A 16,791-nucleotide genomic window follows, 5' to 3' on the forward strand; every position below is an offset into this window, starting at 1 on the left:
TTTTTTTTTTTTTTTTTTTTTTAGGAAGCTTGTTTCTCTTTTGCATTATAGAGAGCATGTTTATATTAAAGAGTACCTTCCATACTATAGAACACATTTGTGGGTGGATTGGGTCCTTTTCTTTCTACCCTCCCTGATTGCTGCTAACAATCCAGAAAGACAGAAATTTTGTTTTCATTCAAGCACATTCCTTTCTTTACATACTAAGATGATTCCTATAATTTATTTGTAATTCAATGAGTATTCTACCAAAATACTAGACAAAGATTAAAATAAGGTTTTCCAAATAAGAAAGTTACTTTTCAAAGGCATTTTTATTTGGTATTTTTAAATTATAGAAAGTTCATTTTATTCTAATGCTATTAAAATTGATAATGTTTATTGGTATGGAAGGAAATCTTTTAATTATAAAGCAGTTATCTGGCTGTTTGGCTGTATGGGTACTGTTTATTTTACAAAGTGAATTAGATTTTCTTGCTGAAAAGTGCAAAAATCTATGTATAGGATGGGTTATGAAATCTTGTTAGGTTTTTATCTTTTCAGAACGCAGTACCTATACATGACATTCAGATTTGAAACACTTGCCATTATAAAATTATTGTCGAACCTAAAAAACTTCTTTTTATTTTTAAATGTGAATGCTTAACTGCAAATAAATGTTGAGTGTAATGTATATGAAAGTTTCTTGTGGGATATCAGCTGGTGAATTTGTTACATAGTTCGTTTAACAAATTGGCTTTATTTATAAGATTATATTTTAAGTAAGATTATATCCTACATAAATAAATGAGTCGTAATGCCCTAAAGTTGATGGACTAAATTGATATTATTGAGAAACACACTTGGGATTCATTAGATTATCACTTATCACAAGTGGCTGCATAAAGTGTTGTTTTATTTCTTACCCAGAAAAGTGGGTTTTTTAAATTACTAAAATCATTGTCAATGGCTAATATCTAGATTTTAGCAGCTTTTAATTACCATTATCTCAATATTTCATAAAGCCAATTCCTTAGTCTGCCGTTAATTTGCTTTTTTCCGATTAGTATATCCTACACTGAACTTTTTCAATGGACCATCATCTGCTTTATCGCATGTTTCATTGGATTGTTCATACTTGCCTGTTTAATGAGAATGTTGCATAGTTTGTGTCTTTTGAACATAGGTTTTCTTTCTCTTGCTTCATATGAATCTGCTGGATTTTAGTATTATCTGTGTAGTTTGCTTCAAGTAATCCTTAAACATTTTTCTTTACCCCCTACCCTTTTTTTATGAAAGGTTAACCTGTAAGTTTTTGAGAGAACACCATTAAAGCACTTCATGGTTTGTTTTCTGTTTGTATTTTTTCCCGTTGTGTATGAATGTATTTATATGTACGTACCTTTGAATTGCAGAATGCAGTTCTGAGTTGCACTTGTTTTAGCTCTTTGTAAGTTTAAAGACTTCCTCAATTTTTATGGTGAATATATGTTTGCCCACTTCAAAATTGTAAAAAATAAAACAATAGTGTGTAATTATTATAATGTATTACCTATTTTGTGCTGTACCTTTAATAGCAGAAACAGAATGTTTGTGTTTTCCTATGGTCCACATATCATATGTCATTGCAGTGGGCTGTAAATTTCCTTTATTAGAATTTTATTTCAAATATGGCCTAAAGTTAGTGGACTGTTATCTGATTTACCAGAGGTTTGTCAAAATGAGATTTGACATTGTAGCATAGCAATATTCTAATCCATTCATTCAGTGAGTACCGTGAGACTTAAAATCTGACAGTTGATTTTGATATAAAGTAACAGATTTCCACTGGTTGATTTGGCAAATGTTAATCAAATAAAAAATTTTTTAAACTACCAAAAATTTGGTTTAAATTCCCTAGATAATTTCCAAGGAATGGAAATTACTTTCACCTGTATTAGTTTGAGATCCTTGAGAAATATAATGACATTTACTGATATTTCCTCAGGAAAAAAAACTATAGATTTTATAATTAAATTCTGAAATTTTGGCTGACTTTTGAATGAAGGTTATCTAAATTTGTCCATTTAACTGCTCATCTTATTAACAGAATGATACCTTGACACTCGATTGAGCGAGAAAAGCAATTCATCATGGTTTTTGGTGTTCTCTCAATCTTTAGATTTTTTTACTTCCTTTTGTTTTTCTTTTTCCAAGAGTATGCCATATATGTTGCTGCCCCTTATTTTAGGGGGTGGTAATAAACAGCACTGGTGAAATCTTATGTTTATTATCATACACAAATTCTGTTGGTTTCTGTTTCTGAGTTATTTGTTGTTTTTTCTTTATTTTTTCTCCTTCCCCCTCATTTGCTCATGTCTTGGTTGGCGTTTGGTGGTGTATAACCGTGATTGCGTTACCTTAGCAATAACAATTGGTCGTCTTGGTTACGTTTGTCCTCAAGAGGTGGCCCCCATGCTACAGCAGTTTATAAGACCCTGGTGTGTATTATTCAATCTTTTTTTTTAATTCATTTTTCTTCACTCTTTCTTTCTCTATCTCACTTTTAGATATATTTTCAGTTGGTTACAAAAATCACAATCCTTTATCATTGCCAACCATGTGACTAATCTTGTCCTATCAGGTTTGTGAGGTTTTTCAATAGCATCGTCATGTATATTTATTTTATGTTGTGGCTAACGACTAATTGATGCATGGGATAAGATTGTCACATGCTTGCTGTGTTAAAAAGCTTGATTATACATAAAAAGCATTTAAATATCCACCAGAAAATAAAGATGCATGCAAATTCTATAAATTTAGGTTTTGCATTACGTTTCTTTTTTAGAATTAATTTGGAAACTTGGATTGCATTAAGAAATACATGTTTAAATTTGTTACGTATAAAAATATTATTTGCTTGTTAATGTAAAAGTTAAACATCTACACCATAAGCTATATAGTAATAGTTTATATTGTGGCACTATATCCTATGTTTTGCTTCTTTCAATTGATAATCTTTCAATTCAAATCATTTTAGTAGTGTTTAATGGAATACAAATCATGAGTACAATTTTAAAAGTTAATTTGGTAATTTGCTCTTCTTGGCTCAAGCTCAGTAATAGTTTAAAATGGGAGATTCAAATGAGTTATCTACTTTATAGATGCAATTTATTAAGAAAATGTGGATTTCATTGTTTCTACTGTATTGAGATAAGATAGGCCCAACAAACAGGAAGTATGAGTAAATGAAACTAAAGCTTTCTGAAAAACTCTTTTAATATAATCATTATCTATACTGTGGTGCTTATTCCATTAAATACTGTCCATTAGTATTGTAATTGAATCTGCTTGTTACTTAAATGCTGAACTCAATTCTGTAATTCAATAGGTGCACCTCTCTGAGAAACATAAGAGACAATGAGGAAAAGGATTCAGCATTCCGTGGAATTTGTACCATGATCAGTGTGAATCCCAGTGGCGTAATCCAAGTAAGATGTTCACAAAGATTTGTTTTTAATGTCTGATTAATAAAATTTTAAAGGAAGAAATATTTTAATACTTTAATTATAAAAGTTAACTGTTTTCAAAGATATTAAAATACAGTAAAACCTTTAAAATGTTTATTTCTTAATATCTTGAAATTGTAATGCCTTTTTTTCTTCCTAAATTTTTTTTTGTCATGAAATGAGATAGTAACAGCAGATTGGGACAACAAGGTTATATTCTTGTCTTGAATCAGGCTGTGGCTTCTTTCATCCAAATCTCAGACCTCATTTATTTATTTTGTCCCTGCCTCCTATCCCTGGATATCAGTTTGTGGGTATCTACACTTAAGAGAGTGACCAAATAGTAGGAATCCTGTCTCTCTGTTCTAAATAAAATACTTTGAATCAGATTTAGAAATAATGAATAAAATGAAACACAAATCAGCCATTGAAATTGCTCTAATTTTGAGAGCTTATGATTTATTCATCTTTGTTTTCCAAGTTCAAGTTATATGTAGACATTTTACTTATTTGGCAGTAGTATTGAACATGAGTCCAGTTAAGCATCTGGATCCAACTGCCAATTTTCTAGACACACAAAACAAAAACATGTTGAATTACACCGTGTATATTCAGTGAACAGAATGCTAACTGTGGGACTCTAGGTTAAATACCTGGATTCTTCAGCAGACACGTTTAAGGAAAAGAAAGCATGGAAGGAAACCTGTAGACAAGAGACCCAAGATATATCAAATCAATTTAAAAATGTAGGTAAGGCCAGGCATGGTGGCTCACACCTATAATCCCAGCACTTTGGGAGGTTGAGTTGGGCGGATCACAAGATCAGGAGTTCGAAACCAGCCTGGCAAACATGGTGAAACCCTGTCTCTACTTCAGATACAAAAATTAGCCAGGCGTGGTGGCAGATGCCTGTAATCCCAGCTACTCCAGAGGCTGAGGCAGGAGAATTGCTTGAACCTGGGAGGCAGAGGTTGCAGTGAGCCGAGATCACGCTATTACACTCCAGTCTGGGAGACAAGAGTGAGGCTTTGGGAAAAAAAAAAAAAGTAGTTGAGGGAGGGAAGCGAAGAACTAAACTTTGGTGTCCAGGAATACACACACGAGTTAGAAAACTGCCCCCAAAAAATGCTTTTATAGCAATAACTTTCTCACATTTCTTAATTTTCAAGAAAATTCCAACTTTCCACTCCGAGAGGGGTGTTTTGAACATTTTTAAATTGTGACCTTTTGATGTTTCCTAGCTTGTATTGTGGTTTTTCTTAACTCGGTTTTAGAAACGTTAATTCTGTTTTATAAAATTCAAATTGATATAGGTGATAGACATTGAAAACCTACAAGTTAGAGTTAGATAATAACTTCTGACTGATTTCACACTCATAAAATATTTATAACTTACTGTTAGAACAAGCTAGTGCCATCTTGAGAAGTTTCTAGTTACAAAATAAGCTTTTGACGTTTTCTGGTTTTAATACTTAAGAACTTTGTGTGATCTCAAATGTGTGTTAGAGATATCTGATACGACATGTACCATCTTTTTTCAAAAGCATCTTCCGACCAGGATTTTATTGTTTCTCTTTGAATTAATGTTTAAGATGATAAAAGCACATGTATGATCATAACATTGCTACCAGCTTAAGAGTTGGTAGCAATTTCTGTTTTATAACTTTTATTTACATATCTTATTTTGGATATGGTTAAAATGTCATAGGTTTATTTACATTTAAATTTTTTAATCACAAATTCTAAGTATCTGTGCATTTAAATTTTTAACATCAGATTTGGTATTTGGAAGACATAATTTGAATAAATTGTGTTAAGCAAGTCTTATTTGCTTAAATAAGCATCTTATACACATACTGTGGTATTACCAAATTTCTTGAAATTAGTGATGTTCTCTCAATTTATTAGTAAAATTTATAGTTGGCATGTCAGAAAATGAGCATTATGTTGAATGCTGTTTGTTGAACTGTTAATGTTTCAGTATGATAGGCAAGATTGAGAGAATATTTTAATGAAATGCTTAAAACATATTGTCATCTTGTTCTTGTAGTCAGAATAGCCTGATTATCTTTTAAGTAATTGTCCAAAAGTTGGGGTTTTTGTTCTTGTTTGGATTGGGTATTTGTAATTACATAGTTTTCTTCTAATTTTGGTTGTTTCACTTAAGTTTTGTCTGAAAATGGACCTTGAAATCACTAATTTCTCTATTTCAAATCAAGGTCATTTAATATATATTTAGCTAGCTTTAAGTTCTTGGCTAGTCAGAACTGTAAGATCATTGATTTTATGTTTTTCTTTAATCCGGTAAGTGAAAGAGTATTTTTATAGGTGTCGATTTGGTGCTTTCAGTTCATTTCTGATGCTGAACATTTACTGCACAGGGGGTTATTTTGTTGTGTGACGGAGGACATTAAAGTCCAGTATAAACTGAATGAGTTGAGGTTCCTTGACTGTGGGCTAATAGGGACAGCTGTTAAGGTAATCTCTTCTAATTCCTCATGATCATAGTTAATTTTAAGTGTTTCCTTTTAAGTTAGATTCTATTATGACATAAACTCCAAGGTTTACATATATCTTTTGCTGAGTTTGACAAATACAGTGTCAACCTAAGATGTATTTCTTGCTTGTTACAGGATTTTATATTTTTTTGTGATGCCGTTGCATCATGGATTAACCCAAAAGATGATCTCAGAGACATGTTCTGTAAGGTAACTAATAAGTGTTTATAATGCATCATCTTGGGACTGTTAATATCCTAGTGGAAAACTTTAAATTATGTTTACATTTTTTACGAAACTTAGGCTCTTCAAGTCAGTATTGATAGTTTATATATATAACCCTTATTCTTGGTAACAAAGTTGGCTCGATCTTTTCTTAAAATACAGCAGTGACTCTTTTTTTTTTTTTTTTTTTTTTTGAGATGGTGTCTCACTCTGTTGCCCAGGCTGGAGTGCAGTGGTGCGATCTCGGCTCACTGCAGGCTCTACCTCCCAGGTTCATGCCATTCTCCTGCCTCAGCCTCCTGAGTAGCTGGGACTACAGGCGCCCACCACCACCATGCCTAGCTAATTTTTGTATTTGTAGTAGAGACGGGGTTTCACCATGTTAGCCAGGATGGTCTCGATCTCCTGACATCGTGATCCGCCCGCCTCGGCCTCCAAAAGTGCTGGGTTTACAGGCGTGAACCACCGCGCCCGGCCTAGCAGTGACTCCTATCTGTAGAGGATGCACTTTGAAAGTGTTTTCCCAAGTGTACCACTAGTTTAGGTGGTCCCATTATTCCATTTAAGGAAAATAGTACATGTTTTTCAAGTGGAAATGGAGATTTGGAGTATAATCTGAAAAAGAGTAAATCTAAATGGCCGCCACAGGAGTAAGCCCATGTCATTATTTGCTTTGTTTTTGTTTTTGTTTTTGGTGGCGGAGTCTCGCTCTCTCTCCCAGGCTGGAGTGCAGTAGCATGATCTCAGCTCACTGCAACCTCTGCCTCCTGGGTTCAAGTGATTCTCCCGCCTCAGCCTCCTGAGTAGCTGGGATTGCAAGCACGCACCACCATGCCCAGCTAATTTTTGTATTTTTAGTAGAGGTGGGGTTTCACCATGTTGGTCAGGCTGGTCTTGAACTCCTGACCTCGTCATCTGCCCGCCTCAGCCTCCCAAAGTGCTGGGATTACAGGCGTGAGCCACCGCGCCTGGCCTATTTGCTTTGTTAATACCCCTTTTTGATCAACTCATCAGTACTCAGCCACAGTAAAAAATAAAATGCAGTTACACATTTGAATCACCCAAAATTAAAGTGAACTGTAGTTTGTCATGAACTCAAAGCTTGTATATTTCCAGTTTGAAAAAATATGACATAAACATTGTATTACTTGGATGACTTCTCTACTTCTCTGTTTTTTCATTAGTATGGTATCAGATTGCTTAGAGTATGTCTGTTACTGGAATACTTGCCAAATTCTAAACTTTTCAAAGCAGAGTTTAAGCATATGCTATGAGGTACTTTTAGAAAAGGCAGGTGTATTAGTCCATATTCAGGCTGCTGATAAAGATATACCCGAGGGCCGGGTGCGGTGGCTCACACTTGTAATCCCAGCACTTTGAGAGAGGCCGAGGCAGGTGGATCACCTGAGGTCAGGAATTCCAGACCAGCCTGGCCAACATGGTGGAACCCCATCTCTACTAAAAATACAAAAAATTAGCTGGTCGTGGTGGCGGACGCCTGTAATCCCAGCTACTCAGGAGGCTGAGGCAGGAGAATAGCTTGAACCCAGGAGGTGGAGATTTCAGTGAGCCGAGATCGTGCCATTGTGCTCCAGCATGTGCAACAAGAGTAAAACTCTGTCCCCCACAAAAAAAAAACAAAAAAAAAACAAAAAAAAAAAAAAAAAAAGATGTGCCCAAGATTGGGTAATTTACAAAAGAAAGAGGTTTAATTCAACTCACAGTTCCATGTGGTTGGGAAGGCCTCACTGTCAATGGTGGAAGGTGAAAGGCACGTCTTACATTGCAGCAGGCAAGAAAAAGAATGAGAATCAAGTGAAACGGGTTTCCCCTTATCAAATCATCAGATTTCATGAGATTTATTCACTACCACCAGAAGAGTATAGGAAAAACTGCCCCCATGATTCCGTTATCTCCCACCAGGTCCCTTCCACAACACGTGGGAATTATAGGAGTACAATTCAATATGAGATTTGGGTGGGGACACACAGCCAAAACATATTAGCAGGGAATGGTGTAGAATCCTACAAAGTTTGAGAATTGCTACTTTAAAATGGATAAAATTTATAAATAATAAAATCAGTTGTGTTGGATTTCAGAAACTATGCAGATCTGATTTTTTCTCTTTTGTTAGTGATAAATTAATGGTTTTTCACTCTTACAGATCCTTCATGGATTTAAAAATCAAGTTGGCGATGAAAATTGGAGGCGTTTCTCTGACCAGTTTCCTCTTCCCTTAAAAGAGCGTCTTGCAGCTTTTTATGGTGTTTAATCTAATACACTTAAGCTGCAGTCCCAAAATTAGGGGTAAGTTATAAGAAGTTTGGAAATTTTCAGGATGAAGAAAATTTTGTTAGGGCTATCATTTCAAACTACTAAATAGAATAAAAAGCTATTTGTTTTCTATAGAGGTTGAATAAAACATAGCCTCATATCATTCTGTCTTGCGCTTTAATTTAAAATTAGTTAAGTGGGCCAGGCATGGTGGCTCGTGCCTGTAATCCCAGCACTTGGGGAGGCCAAGGCGGGTGGTTCATTTGAGGTCAGGAGTTTGAGACCAGCCTGGCCAACATGGTGAAAACCCACCTCTACTAAGAATACAAAAGTTAGCCACGTGTGGTGGCATGTTCGTGTAGTCCCTGCTACTCAGGAGGCTGAGGTGGGAATATTGTTTGAACCTGGAAGATGGGGGTTGCAGTGAGCCAAGATCGTGCCACTGCACTCCAGCCTGGGGGACAGAGCGAGACTCCATCTCAAATAAATAGAAAATAAAATTACTTAACTGAAGCACTTTCAGGTTTATTACCTCTGTGGTCTCATCACCAATTATGAATCAAGTGTTCTAAGGCAAGGTATGAAATAGTTCTTGATTTTGTAATTAGAGCTAAAAATAGATCAGTATCTTTTATTCCTGCCTTTTTATACCCCTCTTCCCTTTCTTCAGAGGCAGGAGAAAAGGGGGGTGGGTTGCTTGTATTTCTACACAGATGGATTAACTGCCCTCTGTGAATTCACATGAAAGTTCATAAATGGCCAAAATTTGGCATCAGTGGGTAGTAGAGTTCTGTTTGTAAAAGGACCACTATCAGGTAACAGTTTAATCTCCCAGTAATCTTACCTTACTTCTTAATATCCTTTTTATCATTAAAACTGTTTAGCATAGAAAAAAGGTCTTACCAGGAAAACCAAGTGACTGGAAGAAAGTGGAAATGACCAAGTGAAATAGGATCAGAATGAGAATTAGGAACATCAGGAAGGCAAGTGTAGGCAGGGTGTAATGGCCCCCATCTGTAATTCCAGCATTTTGGGAGGCTGAGGTGGGAGCATTGCTTGAGTCCAGGAGTTTGAGACCTGCCTGGGCAACATGATGAGACCTCCATCTCTATGAAAAAAATTAAAAAGAAAAAAATTAGCTGGACATGGTGGTATGCACCTATGGTCCCAGCTACTCAGGAGGCTGAAGCAGGAGATTTGCTTGAGCCCAGGAGGTTGGGGCTTCAGTGAGCCATATTCACCCCACTGCATTCCAGCCTGGGTGACAGAGCAAGGTGCTATCTCCAGAATAAATAAATGAATGTTAAATTTGCTTTTCTCTCTTTTTTTATGTAGAATTTGTTTTTTGATATTTACTGAATGTAGTAACCCTACTGTGGTAATGAACACTTCTAGTGCCTTCTAGGCTAAAATATCAGACAGCCCCAAATAACAAATGCTCCTTTGTGTTTTGATAGGTTGAATTTTTGTTTGCTTAATATTGAGAATACTGGGGGGGGAGAATGGTGTTTTCATTCTGAGGGTTGTCCTAAAGAAAGTGCTACTTAATTTTCAAGAAAGTAAGACCACTTGTTATATAATAAATAACCAGTTCCCATTGGGTCCCATTTTGCAAAAGGGGATAAAGAATTAGACTAATAGCATCATACAAGCCGTATTTCATCTATACAAAAGTGTTGTACGCCTGTCTATACAACTCTGCTACCCAGCTTGGCCTCACTTTCATACCTGATGCAGCACAATTCAGCACCATAAGAGAAGGAAGCAGTGTAGTTATAAGTGACTAACATGATCTTAGGCAATTTGTTCAAACTTCTCATTTTCTTTATGGGTAAAGATAGTATTCTTACTTGATTAATTTTGTGTTCCGCTGGCTTTGAAAGACAAACGATTGTTAAAGATAAAATTGTTTTTGTTCTTTTTCTTATAGGTCCTTCAGTCTTGGAGACTATGAGGGAGCCTCTGCACCCAGGGAAAATGTTACCCTTTACAGGGGGGAAGGGTAAACCAGTAGGGAATACAGTACAATCCCAACCCTACTGGGAGGGGCGGGAGGGAGGTGTTGCCGTCACTGTATTAAGTCGATGTTGGGAAACGTTTTAACATCTGGAGCCTTTGTGGGTGGAAATATGTCTCCAGTTACAACTCCGCAGTGGATGTGAAGAAGCAAAAAAAAAAAAAAAAAAAAAAAATCTATTCAGTCTACTCACAAAACAGTACATTGTGGAATATTATGGGGAATTGTACCAAAACAAGAACCATATAAATGATGCCTAGGGACAAGAAAGAGGAACAATTCTACAGCGCACAATAAAGGAAACCTAAGAATGGGAGTTACAAATAGTAAAGAAGCTTTTTTTTTTTAATTTAAAGTTTTTTTATATAAGTTTTCCCACATGATGGGGCCTTATTTTGCATGTTGGTGAAGAACTACACAAACAAAACTAATATAGTTAAAATCAGCTTGCCTTCCCATAGTAGAAGCAGGTTCTTGGAAGTTACAATTTAAGGTACCCCAAAAAAGTTGGAAATAAAGCAAAACAAACAAACAATGAAGCACCCTGTGAAATGCCAAATGAGTCACTCCTTTTACATTTTTTGGGATGGGCAGGGAGGGAGGAATAAATGGGGTTGGGCATATCAAACTAAAGATGACATCTTAATTTTGCATTGAACATTAATGTAGCAGATATAATTTGATGGTTATACTTCATTAGATTTAATTTCTAGGCCAAGATGTTATTTTTTAAAGTGCAGTTTAAGGTTCAGGCATGCATTCTGGCTCATAGTGGTTGAAAGTAATTTAAATTAGTGGGAAAGTAGCATGCTTGCATCACATAGAGTGAGATTGGTATTCATTTACCTATGTTGCGCCAGTTTGTGTTGCAGTTTACCAATTCAATATAGCCCTGCATTTAAAGTTCCTTTTTAAGATTTGTGGATTTTATTTTTTATTAAGAATATAGATATATAAAGTACTGTAGTTACAGGTAGGCCTTGAAATATCTTTTTTAGGATCTGTTAGGAATAAGATTGATATTGTATTGTGTGTAACCTGCACAATGTGGAAAGCTGATATACCTGTGCAAAATCTTTGCCTCCGTGCTGTCAGTGTGATGTGCTTTCTGCATGGTTATATACTACTAGTGATTTTATCAAAACTTCTAAAATTTAAATTACATGGTAAAAGATCTGTAAAAGGCTGCACAAATGTTAGTTGGCACATAAAGACAATTGTAGAAGTTGAAAAATGATTGCTATATTTCAATGTTTATTCCCACTCAACATACTGCCTTCTAAGCTTCCCTTTTTTGTTCAAAGCATGATCTTAAAGATATGTTTAAGTTAATGGATGTAATGCAGGGTTCCTACACTGTATTTTGGCGCATGTTGGTGGCCCTCTGTGCCCTAGATATATGCACACAGGGTGCAAGTTAAAAGCTACAGAGTGAAAGTTGGTTTGGATCCTCTTCATTTCATTTGTTTAGCTTTTCTGTTATTTTTCTCTACTTACATGTATTCCTGTGAATAAATCCTTGTTAAGTTAACCCTTTACTTTTCCTTCCATGTGTATTTTCTTATATACTGTGAATGTGAAAACCTAACTGGTACACTTGATCTTGTGTTCATATGAAAGTGCAAGTCTTTATTAATTTGGATTGCCTGAACAGTGTATCCCATGATGAAGGAAAATGGAGAGATTTTCTTTTAACTCTGCTGGTCAGAGATGAAGCCACGCCTTTCCATTTTCAATGCTGCATATTTAATCTGCAACAAAATGTTAAGCCATAACAGCCTTTTTATATTTTAGTTTGTCACCTTCGCATTGCAGAATAAATACTGAATAACCATTTTTATAAGCAGTTGCTCCTCTTTGCATGGTTCTATTCTCTAAAAGTGTTGAATGATACAGCCATTGCACTGAAGTTTGAGCTGTGTGCGTGTGAATTTATACTGTTTCAAAAATTTCAAATGCATGGTAGCATGCAGAAAGGTTTTTGTTATTATGTGTGTGTGTGTATTGTTTTGTTTTGTTTTGTTTTGTTTTGTTTTAACACGTTCTTTCACCTTTCCTCTACTTTGGCTTTGCAAATTTCAGTCTGTAGAGCCTGAAATTAAATTATTTTATAGTGCCTAATATTTTTAAAATTATAAGTTGGATTCAGAGGGTATACAGCATTTTGCTTTCTAGTACCATTGCTTCACTGGGGGCTCAAAATTTTCCTCCCTGTTAGTCTTTACTAACTGAGTAGAGTAGCTGTTTTATTCTTAGATTATAGTGATATTCTGTAGTGTTTCAAATACTTAGAATAATATGAGAGCTAGTTTAATATTCTGGAATAGATAATATTTTAAATTGAAATGACCAAATTTAACGTAAAACACATAAAAACAATCTTCAGTAAAGTTATTTGAACCTGTGGTTGACAATTCTGTACTGACTAAAGGCAATATTGTCACCTGTCTGGTTAAAAATTAGTTTCCAATTAGACAGATGAATAACACTATTAAAAATGCACCCAGTTTTGTAGTCACTTGACATTTTTTTAATTTAAATGAAATTTAATTTGAAAATAATAAAATTAGGTAAATATGACTGGCAACCTGAATTTGTATTGGAATTTTTTGTGTATTTTTCCCCTTGAGGTTATTGTTTCTTCCTAATTTATATTTCAGATACATAGTGTAGAACAGGAATTTGCAGAAGCCATTTAAGTTATCTTTTGAGGTAAGCTCTGATTTAGCATTTATTCTGATAAAACCTAATACATCATGGGATATATATAAAGCAACTTAATTCTTGTGGTGTAGTCTTAATAGTTTTGAATGTTGACTGAATGTCTATGAAATTGTGAGTTTGTCTTTGTTACATTCCAGTGTTTCTGCCTCTTGGCATGCTTAAAGCACGGCTTACTTCATCTGCTCCTTACACACTAAAACGCTGTTAGTGTGCTCAACTACAGAAATAGCCGCTGCTAAGTGATGTAGATTTTCTACTTGAATATTTTTATGTTGTAGGAACCTCAGGAGGTCAGTGTTTACTGTTTTATATATGCCTTCTTTTTCCTGTTTGAGCTTCTCTCTTTGAAGGATTCTAACAGAACAAAGCTGCTGATCAACCTAAGTTGGAAACAGAAAGTGTAATTAATATAACTTAAATGCATGTTTGGCAGTTCCATGTTGCAGTCCATTAGTGAGTGAACTTAGTGACACAGGTATTCATTTATTCAGGAAAGAATTTTGCTTTTTGTATTGTCTAATCTCTTCAATGACTTCATACTGTGTTAAAAAAAAAATCACTTTTTTATATTTTTTGGTTGGTTATTTCCCAAATAATCAACATGTAAATAATCTTTTAAGAGCCAGTTCTGATGCTTTACATTATTGCTACTTGATTTTGTTACGCAAGTTAGATTTCAGAAGAATAGATTTTAAAACAACCAAGCCATTACATCTTAAAAACAAAACAAGTAGCATACATTTTGTAATTAACATATTGATAAACACTGTGATTTTTTTGGTTAAGACTTTTTCATCTGAATTGCTTAAATTGCATATATTGTAAAATAGGATCAGATGTGTATTTTAAACTAATTTCAATGGACTTTCCTCTTGAAATGCTTTGTCTACTCAGTTATAAAATATTCAGATACAAGTTTTATCTCAGGTGAATACTCTTGTATTGTTTTTGCTTTGGTGACATGCTTATAAAGGGTCATCCTACTTACATTCTTTGTTTTTTAGTGTATTTCATTGAGACTCTTTCCATTTAGTCTGATTTTTTTTCCTAATATTCTAGCAGGCTGGGGTGGTGTAAAGCCCTCCTGACAAGCCTTTTGCGTGCAGGTTTACCTGAAAATGAGCTACATTTGGTCCTCATTTTCTTCAAACTCTCAAATAGGAAAGTGGACATTTTTTTCCCCTATATAAAATTATTCTGCCTAGCAGAAAAGCCAGAAATAAATTAATTACATCTTAAACTCTTTAGTCTAAATTTAAGTCCTTTGCCATGAGGAAAAAGTGTTTTTTTGCTTCATATGGTTAATCTATATTATTCATATTGAATGTATTAACAGATAATGGTGCAAAAGCATTCTTCCAAGGGGAAGAGTGTATCATGCATAACTGCAATTTAAGTCCTTCCTTTGATAGTACTTTAAAACACACACAGCTTTGCTTACTGAATTATTTTTGCAAATAATACAAGGCGGGGAAACTAACTGTTGGTACTAGTATTGTTAATGAAGTGTAGGCCTTGGAACCTTTAAGAAAACTGGTCTTCAGATAGTTATGGGCCTGGGATAATCTAAATGAAAGGTCAGATCAATAATGAGCTGTGTTGTTAACAATATTATCTGGTAATAATACCATGCAATATAGCATTGTATACCAACGTAGTGCGTTTTATACTGTATTAAATGTGGAGATACTTCTAATGCCTCTCTAAAATTAAATTTTACATAAAAGTTAGTTTTATTCACCTTTAGGCTTTCCAGGTGAGTTGTGACTAGTTTTCTCAATCTTATGTAGATCTTTCACCCATTAGCATTATTTACGTAGATAATTCTTTATGCCTAGTTATTATACATATTAATTTTAAAGGTACACATTTAAATTACACAATTGTTCATTGTGGTTTGTATTCCAGAATGTATTTTGTTTTTTAAAAGATGCATAATAGCTGAATGTATGCATGACTTTGAAAGAAGTTAAAATGGTGATTTTTTTTCACCTCTTGTACATTTTAAAACCAAGCCAAATCTATTTGCCAAGCAATGTATCACTAATAAGAAGAGCAGTTTTTCCTTTTATTGCAATTTTTGTTTATCTACCATAGAATTTCCTTATACTGTGGCTTGGTATTATTCAAGATTAGCTATTTCGCAGGTCTTACATCTTTCTGAAAGCCTATTATAATATGGTTAGCCTATAAGGCAGTGTTGGTCCCCTTCTAATATCGGCCTCATAAAGGGGTTCCACTGTACTTTCCGCATACTACTTTGTTGTTGTTTTCCTTTATGGATATATAAGCAAATTGAGCTTGGGTGATTTTTATGGAGACAATAATTAGACAATACTGTATGATTAGTTTTACTTAATAGATTATCATCTTGTGAGAAGAGGTGTTTAAACGTGGTAAATGACTTCATATTACAAAACAGTTTTACACTTAATATGTTAACATTGGGTGCAATAATTTAGTAGCATTAGCTTTAGTTATAAATAACTGGATCTTTCTGCTGACAACTTAGGTTGTATGAGTTATGCTTAAAAGCTTTAAATCTGATGTTTCGTGTACCTGCCACACTATGTTAGAATGTGTCCTTCAAACATATCCTCCTGCAACTTCTCAAACTGTACTAAATTGATATTTCTTGAAGTCTAACTCTGTGCTAACAGATCTCCATTTTAAATAGAATACGGTTTTAATTTTTGATAAGCTGCTGAATTTTAAAGAGAGTTTTTTGGGGCCACCAAATATTTTGGATCATGCAGAGAATATATATTGTACTGTAGTAATTTTGTATTTACATTTGTATGATGTGACATAATAGATGTGAATGTTAATCACTGCTTGACTATGTTAATAAAGTTGTTTAACTATAGATGTTGCACTCTGATTTTTAATGAAAGGAAATGAGTTTTCTTTTTCCCTCTTACCCCATTTTGGATCTAGATAAGCCTTATGTTTTGGGAGTTTTTTTCCTTGTTTTAGTTTGAGGTTTTGTTTTGTTTGGTTGGTTTTTTTCCTTAGCTTACACATTAGTACACTTTTGTTGTTGAACATCATTTATTTCTTAAAACAAGTGTTTTCTTATTTGCATAGTATAGTAAAAACCTGTTTTCCACATTTTAACTTAACTCGATGTGTTTTAAACAGTTGATTCTAGGTTCAGCTGCTTCAGGATGGGGGAGATTACTATTGTGTAAAAAGGGAATTAAAGGTGAAATTGTGAATATAAAATGTTGATGTAAGGATAAATTGCATGAGTGTGTATGAATGTATGTCCTGTTAAGCCTTCCTGTATATCCTTCAAACAATTAAGATTTGTAATTTTGGAATTAACACTTATAAAAGTAATTTTTTCTTCAGGTTGTAATCCATTAATATAGTTGCATGTTACTAATTAAATGTATATTAACATATTTCAGGGAATATGTGTGCATAACTGTCATATGGTTTTTGTTGTTGTTGTTTTTGAGACCCAGTCTTCCTCTGTTGCCCAGGCTGGAGTGCAGTGGTGTAGTCTCGTCTCACGGCAACCTCTGCCTCCCTGGTTCAAACGATTCTCCTGCCTCAGCTTCCCAAGTAGTTGGGATTACAG

The 16,791-nt window shown here is 34.5% G+C and overlaps 1 protein-coding gene across 4 annotated transcripts in view; it reads left to right on the forward strand.

Annotated features, from left to right (window-relative positions):
- TNPO1 (transportin 1) overlaps positions 1 to 16,071 on the forward strand; it is a 102,924-nt gene extending 86,853 nt beyond the window's left edge. For 3 of the 4 annotated variants that reach the window (XM_017890593.1, XM_017890594.1, XM_017890595.1), the window contains exons 21-25: positions 2,384 to 2,459; positions 3,350 to 3,449; positions 6,101 to 6,175; positions 8,355 to 8,497; positions 10,395 to 16,071. In XM_017890593.1, coding sequence (XP_017746082.1) covers positions 2,384 to 2,459; positions 3,350 to 3,449; positions 6,101 to 6,175; positions 8,355 to 8,462 — 359 coding nt within the window. In that variant the 3' untranslated portion in view covers positions 8,463 to 8,497; positions 10,395 to 16,071. The remainder of the gene's footprint in view (positions 1 to 2,383; positions 2,460 to 3,349; positions 3,450 to 6,100; positions 6,176 to 8,354; positions 8,498 to 10,394) is intronic. The other variant, XR_001888884.1, reaches the window with a different exon arrangement.
- Positions 16,072 to 16,791: the final 720 nt, after the last annotated feature.

Source organism: Rhinopithecus bieti, unplaced genomic scaffold, assembly GCF_001698545.2.
Source record: "Rhinopithecus bieti isolate Rb0 unplaced genomic scaffold, ASM169854v2 scaffold_18354, whole genome shotgun sequence".
NCBI classification, from domain to species: Eukaryota; Metazoa; Chordata; class Mammalia; order Primates; family Cercopithecidae; genus Rhinopithecus; species Rhinopithecus bieti.